Source organism: Lycium ferocissimum, chromosome 11 (genome assembly GCF_029784015.1).
Source record: "Lycium ferocissimum isolate CSIRO_LF1 chromosome 11, AGI_CSIRO_Lferr_CH_V1, whole genome shotgun sequence".
NCBI lineage: Eukaryota > Viridiplantae > Streptophyta > Magnoliopsida > Solanales > Solanaceae > Lycium > Lycium ferocissimum.
Genome location: NC_081352.1, coordinates 6,452,311 through 6,461,254, shown reverse-complemented (window position 1 = coordinate 6,461,254; position 8,944 = coordinate 6,452,311). Strand labels below are relative to the sequence as shown.

The 8,944-nt window shown below is 35.1% G+C and overlaps 1 protein-coding gene across 6 annotated transcripts; it reads right to left on the bottom strand.

The window, feature by feature from the left end:
• Positions 1–3,930: 3,930 nt before the first annotated feature.
• On the bottom strand, positions 3,931–7,481 carry LOC132036768 (uncharacterized). Of its 6 annotated transcripts, none has more exons than XR_009409661.1 (4): positions 7,118–7,460; positions 5,609–7,026; positions 4,981–5,042; positions 3,931–4,179 (listed from the first exon to the last, which is right to left on the bottom strand). XR_009409661.1 is itself a non-coding variant. In XM_059427147.1 (3 exons), exons 1-3 carry the CDS (start codon positions 7,368–7,370, stop codon positions 4,155–4,157), a joined length of 333 nt encoding a protein of 110 aa, XP_059283130.1. In that variant the 5' UTR covers positions 7,371–7,481; the 3' UTR covers positions 3,931–4,154. The 6 variants fall into 6 exon arrangements, 2 of the variants coding, with proteins under 2 accessions (XP_059283130.1, XP_059283131.1); XR_009409663.1 differs by having other exon boundaries at positions 7,123–7,460; XR_009409664.1 differs by lacking the exon at positions 4,981–5,042 and having other exon boundaries at positions 6,892–7,026; positions 7,118–7,471.
• Between the last annotated feature and the right edge of the window lie 1,463 nt (positions 7,482–8,944).

The following is an 8,944-nucleotide window of genomic DNA, read 5'->3' as shown; positions in this document are numbered from 1 at the left end:
GACATGCCAAAAGAAAGAAGAGTTAAGCTTTACATACCTCGCTTGCACACAACGCTAATCCAATCAAACGTATATCTCGAACTCCCCAAGATCTACATGACATTAATAAATACCAACGTCAACCAAGCATTTAGAAATTCATCTCCAGCTAACACATAATCCTACGGAAAATTGGGCAGCACTTCCTTTATAAATAGGCCAACCCCGAGAATTCAACTCGGCCAAATTCAACAACACAACAACACAACAACATCAACAATCATTCCAATAATATCCATAATCAATTCAAACATATTCGAACATTAAAAGATTCTTCTCCACACATTCCAACAACATTCCAATTATGCTTACTACAACTACATACTTACAAACCAACATGTAATCAAACTAACGCATATTCAATTATCAATCCAAAACCATTCAAACAACATTCAAGAGCTCTTTAAATAATTCATACAATATTTCCAACAACCCAACAAATATTCCATTCCACCCGAAATTGTCCCTTAACCCGAGAACACATCCATAACACATTCCTTGTTTCCAAACCATGATTTGCTCCAACAATCCATACTCCTACCATATCATTTCCATAAATATAAAAATTACACTGAATACACAAAACCTTCCAAAACAGCCCATGACACTTATAATACCTACTTGAATCATTAAACTCTCATTTTCAACATAAAATCCACATACAATCAACAACTAAAATTCCAAGAAAACTAATTCATTTCTTGACTCATACAAAAGGCCATATTCGGCCAACACACCATACATATATACTTTATGATTTTCATTCATTTCAACACTCCACAATAATCAAGCAAGCCACATAAACTTAATTCATCACTTAGACACACAACACACATGCACACGGCCAACTACCATGTACACGGCTTCAACTTCAATTACCAAGTCTCCATGAATTTCATCCATAACAACATACAACAACACACATAAACCTTCCATAACTCATAAAACAAGATTAGAATTTACCTTTCTTCACAACTCCTCAACTTATCCAAAGTTGGCCAAGGATGAAAACGAACAATCCAACGCTTAAAACAACCACTCCACGTTACTCAACACCCTTCAATTAGTAGGTTTGCTTAGAAGAAATAATTTTGGGAAGGCTTAATCTTGGTCTTGATTTTGGAGGTTCTTGGCCGAATAGGGGAGGGGTTTTGCTCTCCAAGTTTCTTGATTTTTTTCCTAAGTCTTGAGAAGATGAAATAATGGTCCCTTAAGTCATCTTTTCCTTTCATATAATAGCCAACCATGTGGCCATGGCCCACTCAAAGGTGGCCGGCCACATGGCCAAGTTTTACTCCTCTCTTTTTTCAATAATGGCCAACTTCCACAATTTCCACTTTTGGTCCCGAAGTTTCTTTGATGATTCCATAACAATAACGTCATACACACTTAGGTCTTACGAAAAAATCGAAGGTCACACGTCCCGACTTCGTACCCCGGAAAAGTCTTAACCCTAACTTATCATAGTTAACCCAAATCGTCCCGTCGTTCAAAATACGGGATGTAACAATAGCGGTCAAGGGACCGCTGGGGCGGCGCCGCTGAAGTGGTCTAAGTGATCGCGAATGCGGTGGTCGGGCAGTGAGTGGGGTAGTTAATAATATAAAACCCCAAGTCTTTTCATTCATTTATTATTCCGAAAGTGGTTCATATTGGGAGCAATTCTAGAGGATTCTTGGAGAAGATTCTTGGTGGTAAGTCCTTCTAATCTCTTGCTATTCCATTATTCCTAATCATCTTAGAATCTCTTTTCCTTGTTAGTTCATTAGTAATGGAAGATTAAAGTGGGCTTAATGGATATTTTATCTAGGCTTCTAAATCCTGATTCGTTGGTTGGGTTAGTTTCAATAAGAATTGAATTGATGATTAGAATTCTTATTTCATAACTTCTTCCTAATTAGAGGCTAATTTGTGGATTTAGAAATTAGGGTTTATACCTAAATTTGAGGGTTTTGCCTAGAATCCGAATTAGAGTGAATTTTTTATTGTTCTAGCTTGCAAATGATGGGAATTGATCATCTAGAGGTTTCATTTCATGTTGGGACCTTTAGATCCCTAATTTCACCCTTCTGGTTCATAAACCCTATTCCATAGGTTGGAGATTTGAGTCTTGATAGAAGTAGGATTGGTTTTGATGTTCTTCTTGATTCTAATTCCATGATTCGAATATGCTTAGACTTTCTTAAACTAGAGGCTCAGCAGAAAGGAAAGGCTAAAGAGTGATTGTTAGTGTTATTGTTGCTCGGCCTTCCAGGTAGGTTATGGCTTACCCTATAGTGAGACTTCATTTAGCAAAGCATATATTTAGATGATATTATCGGAGAAAGCATGTAAACCTCCGGGTATGAAGTTGGGTTAGATATTATCTTAGGTTGGATCCTGTTGTGTGATTAGGGCTAGCCACCCCGTTGTGTTGTGACTTGATTTGTTCTATTATTGTTGGCTTGATGCCACATGATGATAGTAGATATGGGAGACTTTTGTTATACCTTTTCATGATATTGTAGTATCTTACTTGTTGACGTTTGATATGAGGATAGAGTTTTATATGTCTTGTGTAGCCTTTTCATGATATTGTTGTCGTACCCATGCTTGATATTTGTGATATTGATTGGACTGTTGATGATGAGATCATGCAGTTGATTTATATAAGTCTTGATAGGGCTTATAGTGTTGTGGCTTCCATAGCATATTCGTTGGCATTATTGCATTGATTTAGCATTATGCATTCATACATGATGGAAATGGTTTGGAGCTGATTTATAAGAGACTTATGGTGTCTATAAGAGAAATTTATTTAATGCCTGATGGGAAATGGGTCTGGGTGATGTGATTTTATATGATATGATTTAATAAAGATCCTCCGTGGGCAAAGATCTGGAGACTCATTCATCCGTTGGGCAAAGATCCGGAACGAGTGGTACATGGACTCCACAGGTCTCCCAAGGGTTGTGCTAATGAAAATCCTCCGTGGGCAAAGATCCGGAGTCTCGTCTGTCTGTTGGGAAAAGATCCGGGATGAGTAGTACTTAGACTTTGCGAGTCACCCTGGGTTGTGCTTCCGAGACGTCGATACTTCCGTCCGAAGTACATGTGTACACAGCATTGCATTTGCATTCATACATTATTGCATTGCATTGCACTATGGCTTATATTGTGATGATCTGGTGATTTACTTGTGTTATTTGGATTCGGTTTGGATATATTGAGACTTGGTACATTTGGGTTTAGATGCTACAACTTAGGTGACGACGTGTACTTGATTCTGGCTTGTGCCTTTAGCGACAATAAAGAATGCCTTTAGCAGCAATAGATATTGCTGCCAAAACATTTACCGGCCATTAATCTTTGGCCATTGATGTTGGTACCGCTAAAGCCTACAGTGGCCATTCAGCGAAATGCTGGTAAAGGTATGCTTTATTGCCGCTAAATGTCGAAGCATTTAGCGGCAATTGTTTAGTGCCAATTATGATGGCTGCTAAATCCATTCCCACAATGCCACATCCCACCTTTTAGCGACCAATTCAATTGCCGCTAAATCTAATTCAATTGCTACTAAAAATGACATTTTTTAATGACTATTGAGTAGTGCCAATTATAATGACCGCTAGATTCAATCTCAAAATTACCCTCCCACCTTTTAGCGTCCAATTCAATTGCCACTAAATCTAATTAAACTACCGCTAAATAAAAATATTTTAACGACTATTGTGTAGCAATTATAGTGGCCGTTAAATCCATTTAAAAATGGCTTAGTTTACTCTTTTAGCATCCATTTTTATTCCTAGTAAACCCAATTAAAAACGTCGGAAATATAAGTTTTTTTTGCGGAACATGAAAGATACAAAAGCAAATATTGTACATGTATCTACTTAGAGACAATTATAATGAAAAATGTTAAAACAGAACATATTTCATTGAATACCAACAAACAAAACCAAGTACTAATTCATAATACTAATGTATCAATGAATTAAAAGATAATATTACATGTTTAAACTAAGCAGCTAATGTCATTGTTACTGCTTCTACCGAATACCCGCAATAAAAAACTTCTAAATGCATAGCCTCAAACAATTCCCACAACTCTTCATAGTATTGAAATATCCCACATGCTATTTGAACATCATATTGTATGACCTGAAATAATAAAACGAACAAATGTCAAAAGATAAAATCTACATAAAAACGTGATAATGATCAAAAATACACCTCAAGTATAAATTTTTTTTTAAGGATCCTACCTAAACTATCAGGTGTGAGATTTTCCTACCTAAACTATCAGGTGTGAGATTTTCCTACCTAAACTATCACCAATTAGTTTGCAAAACACACCTCAACTAACAATTGTTCACTTTTCCTACCTGAACTATCACTTTTCCTACATGAACTATCACCAACTAGTTTGGAAAACACACCTCAACTATCAGTTGTCCACTTTTAATGAAGTGTGCTTTGCAAACTAGTTGGTGATAGTTCAGGTAAGAAAAGTGAACAACTGATAGTTGAGGTGTGTTTCGCAAACTAGTTGGTGATAGTTTAGGTAGGAAATAGTTTAGGTAGGAAACTTAAAGAAATGTAATACTTGAGGTGTGTTTTTGACCCTATTGTACATCTAACATAATATGATATTTTTCACACCCAAATATTTACCAACTCTTCAACCCTTTTCAAGAAAAAGTGAAACTCAAATGACAATTTTAACAATAAAACAATCTCTGCTAGAACAACAATTTCTTCCGGGAACAATTATACATCTCATGATTCTTCTTAGGGACAATAGCTTAGTCACACTTTAGCTCAAAGAAATAACAAGGAATTGCAATTATTCTTTCAAAACAATCTTCTTCATTTGATTTTGTAATAGAAAGATAGCTATAGATGAGACAACTCCATAAAAGCTTATATCATCATATGAAGTAGAAAAAGATGTGCAATTACCAAATGGAAGATCAAGCAGTCTAGTTGGTTTAGATCACACACAAGAAGCTCCCATCCGAATCCTATACATAGCAAAGAACAATGTGCACTAAGTCTAGTTCAAGCACTCACAATAGCTAAAAGGGTAGTTCTTGAAGAAATGTCATACAAAATTAAAGCAAACTTCCCATGAAGATCTCCATAAATTTACCTAAAGAGTAGATGTTGCCTCGGGCTCAAAAGACTACTATAATTAATAAGCCAGAATATACAAACTGATGTATTGAATTAACTAGAACATAAGGATTGCCCCAAGATGGATAAAGTACGAAGCATTTAGATCAGCTTAGCCTAGCAGACCTCATAGTTAGACTCAGAAGCTTAATCCAATGACTTGTGGAGAAAAAAATTAATGTTTCATCATGCTACTCGACTAGTTGATTTAACTAGATATACTACTCCAACTTTTCAGCAAAAATTAAGCATAAATTAAGTAAAATAATAGCTAGATGTTCAATCCTGAGTAGCAAGTAGAAAGTAATTAAAGCAAATAGCAAGTAAAGGTAATGAAGCTAATAGACATGTAACTTTATTGATTAGAGTTTGTGTACATTACTGAAAGTAAAGAAAGAAGTTGTTCTCACAATACCTTCAATAACACGAACTCCATAGGGACTCAGCGTGCAAAAGCTCGTGGTCCATGTAACAACCACTCAGGCAGACCCCAGAGAAAGGTCGTAGTTTTTTCATATGCATCGAAAAAAATTAGAAAAAAAGGGAGGTAGCGGGTAAGTGTGTGAGTCAGGACACATACAGAGTATAAGAGACAAGATGCAAACAACTACTTTGCAAAACAGCTATATATTCCGTACATATGAATTCACGACTAGGAACAGAGAGTTAAAAGAAACATAAACTACTAGATCTTTTATTTCCTTAAATGAAAGAAACTTGTCCAAACACTATTACATTTACCATTTGCCAGCTTTAGAGAAACAAGAGACACACAAATTGAGGGATGGCAATACTAATCTAAACATGGGTTGTCTATTTACGCATGTTAACAAATCAATCACAAGGTTGCAAGCATACGATCATTATTATTAAGATTATAATTTGTCTTGGCAATTAAGCCAATATAGAGAACAAGAAACTTTAATAGAAGTTAAATAGTCTAAACAAAGAAAGGTAAACTAGAAAACAAACTCTACAGCCCCTGGCAATTGTTTATGAAGAGATTACCACCAATTTTACCCAAAATAAACAAATGAATAAGATAAAATACTCTATAACTATCAGAAGAAAAAATCATACTCTGGTATAAGCTCCTCTAATTTTATGATTGAATAAGATAAATTACGCTACAACTATCAGAAGAAAAATATCAGACTCTACTATAAGATCCTACAAGTTTTCCATTGTGAGCTTTCTGACCCAAACAACAAAGCAGTGACATACCAAGCATAAGAGAACCTCTTCTACGTACTCTACTGTATTCATCTGCTTATGCTCTATTTCTCCTATCCCTGAGATTTTACTTTTAAAAGTCGTGAAACGACTCTAATCTAACCCAAGGACAATGAATTTAAAACTTCTCAACCTACGAATGTCCAGAAATGATAATTCATATTTCAAAGATTTTTTAAAACAGTTTGTAAAACACCACACTCATTAATTATTATTATCCATGTAATATATCTCTATGTAACATTTTATCAAACAGTGAATAAGCTTCTTAAATTTGTCTTCTAAAGCAACCTCAAAAGTAATATTGTATATATAAATGAATCAAAATCAAATCTCATCACAGTTATAGTAAAAAAAACAAATGAATCAGAATTAAACCATTCTCCTATTATTATAATAGGGAAGTAAGTAACAAACACCAAAATTAAAAACGAAAACAAAATTAAGAACAGTTATTTCTTGTACCTTGCTACCTCTTCTTCACTGAGAAACAACCAATAAAACTACAAGCGGAATTCTATTGTGTTTATACGGCCTCACCCATGAGCCAAATTAGACCTTCCGTTACCATTAACGGCTCCCTTGTACCAGGTTGTATTCCTAAAAAAATGGAAAACATAAAATAATCTATCTATATAAGAATAATGTGAATAGAAATGACGAACAAAATTACAGAAATTAGCGAAATTACCAGACAAGTAACCCACTGTGACGGAGATGCTGGTAATAGTGGTAAGGTAGAAGGTCTGTCTCGATATATGAACGGTTAATCGAGCTTCGCTAATAATGTCAAATTGTTCATCCTTTTTCTTCCCTCTTGATTGCCAATTTCTTCGTTGGGCGAGGGGATCCTGAGATGATTTAGACGAAAGAAAAGAAGAGAACCAAAAAGAATGACAAGGAGGCGGGAGGAGTGAGTGAAGAGAGAGGGAAATGGAAAACATAGGGTTTACTCTTGGAGGGAAGATTAGAAAGAATAAAAGTTTGATATTTTCCTGGCTATTTCTGTTTATTGCCGTAAAAGTGTAGCTTTTGCTAGCTAATATACATTTGCCATTAGTATTTCCGTTTCGTAAATAAATTACCGATAATTACCCTATTGACACTAAATACTTTGTTGGTAAAGCTCTTTTTGTAGTACTGTGTTTGATTTATACTTGTCGATTTATCCGCTTCTCTTACTTTGTCATCTGAATTATGTTAGCTAAACTTAATCGGCATATGATAACTACTAATACTGTGGTTTTGTACTGACCTGCACTTGTTGCATTCTTTTATGAATGCAGAATTCCAGATAGAATCTACTTCTGTTTCTCGTGGCTGATAGTCGCTCCGAGATTTGCTTAGAGTCTGGGGTGAGCACGAGACATCCATTCGCCTTGAAGATTCTTCTTTATTTATGTCTTATTTTCTATTCCAAGACATACTCAGACTTGATGTATTATTGATATTCAGACTTGTAGATTTTAGTTAGATGCTCTTGTATGGATTAAACCAGACTCAGGATGTATTTTCCTTACTTCCGCATACTTTCTATATTATTATCGTCAGACTTACGTGATTTTATTTCTTCCGCTTATTTAAGTAATTCTTTGTGTTTTTTTTTTTTTTTTTTACTATTGTTGGGTTGAGGGTTTGCCTACCGATGTAGGAAAGGTAGGTGCCCGCGCGACTTAGTTGAACAGGGTTGTGACAAGTTTTGTACTCGAAAAGCTTGTTGAATCTTGGGGGATACACCAATACCGGGTAAAACATCCTTAAGGATAGTGTCTTAATTGACATGCCTCAAGCTATGATATTGTTGAAGAATTCCGTGCAATGTTCGTGATCAAGCATTTTCCGTAAGATTTCCAACAATCTTAAGGATATTTCTCGCTCTATTCTTACGGAAAATTAAAAGAAAATAACTTATTGCTATATGTCTAAGTTTCAGGTATGTGTTCTTGAAGTGGCTAAATATTATGTGTTGGATAAAATGTCTCATTGTATTAGTTGGGTTGTCACTTGAGGATAGGATTCCATCATTTACTTTTGAAAAAAGAATTACGAAGCGAAATATGTTTTCGGTTTCTACTTTGTTTAGAAAGTTCAACTACTGTTTGTTTAAGTTGCTCTACTTATCAAAAGGAAGATTGTTGAAGTAGTTAACATTGAAGATTAGATTGTGGAAAGTGTTTCATGATTTTTGGGAACAATAATAATTATTTTGTATGTGACGAACTAAGCCGTCATATCCCTCAATGTAGAAGAAAATTCGGAGAAATGATAATCCCGCTAAGCAAAAGTAAATTTGACGAAGCGGATGATATAAATTATACTGGTCATTTCTCAAGCGAATCTTATGGCCAATGTGAGAGATTGGGTGTTGGACTTTGGAACTACTAAGCGTATTTATGCTAACAACTTATTTTTGTGTGCTACACCCAAGTTGAAGAAGAATGATTTATTTATATTGATGATTCTAGAACTACTCAAGTTCTTAGAATGGAAAAGTTCTTCTTAAACACACATCTGAAAA

Bases quoted from the DNA above. Each gene is read 5' to 3' on its own strand.
- LOC132036768 (XM_059427147.1), bottom strand. From the start codon at position 7,370: ATGTTTTCCATTTCCCTCTCTCTTCACTCACTCCTCCCGCCTCCTTGT. The intron at 7,027-7,122 runs GTCTGGTAATTT...CCATTTTTTTAG, and splicing joins TCCGTCACAGTGGGTTACTT to GAATACAACCTGGTACAAGG. The intron at 4,180-6,966 runs GTGAGGCCGTAT...TTATTATTTCAG, and splicing joins AGGTCTAATTTGGCTCATGG to GTCATACAATATGATGTTCA.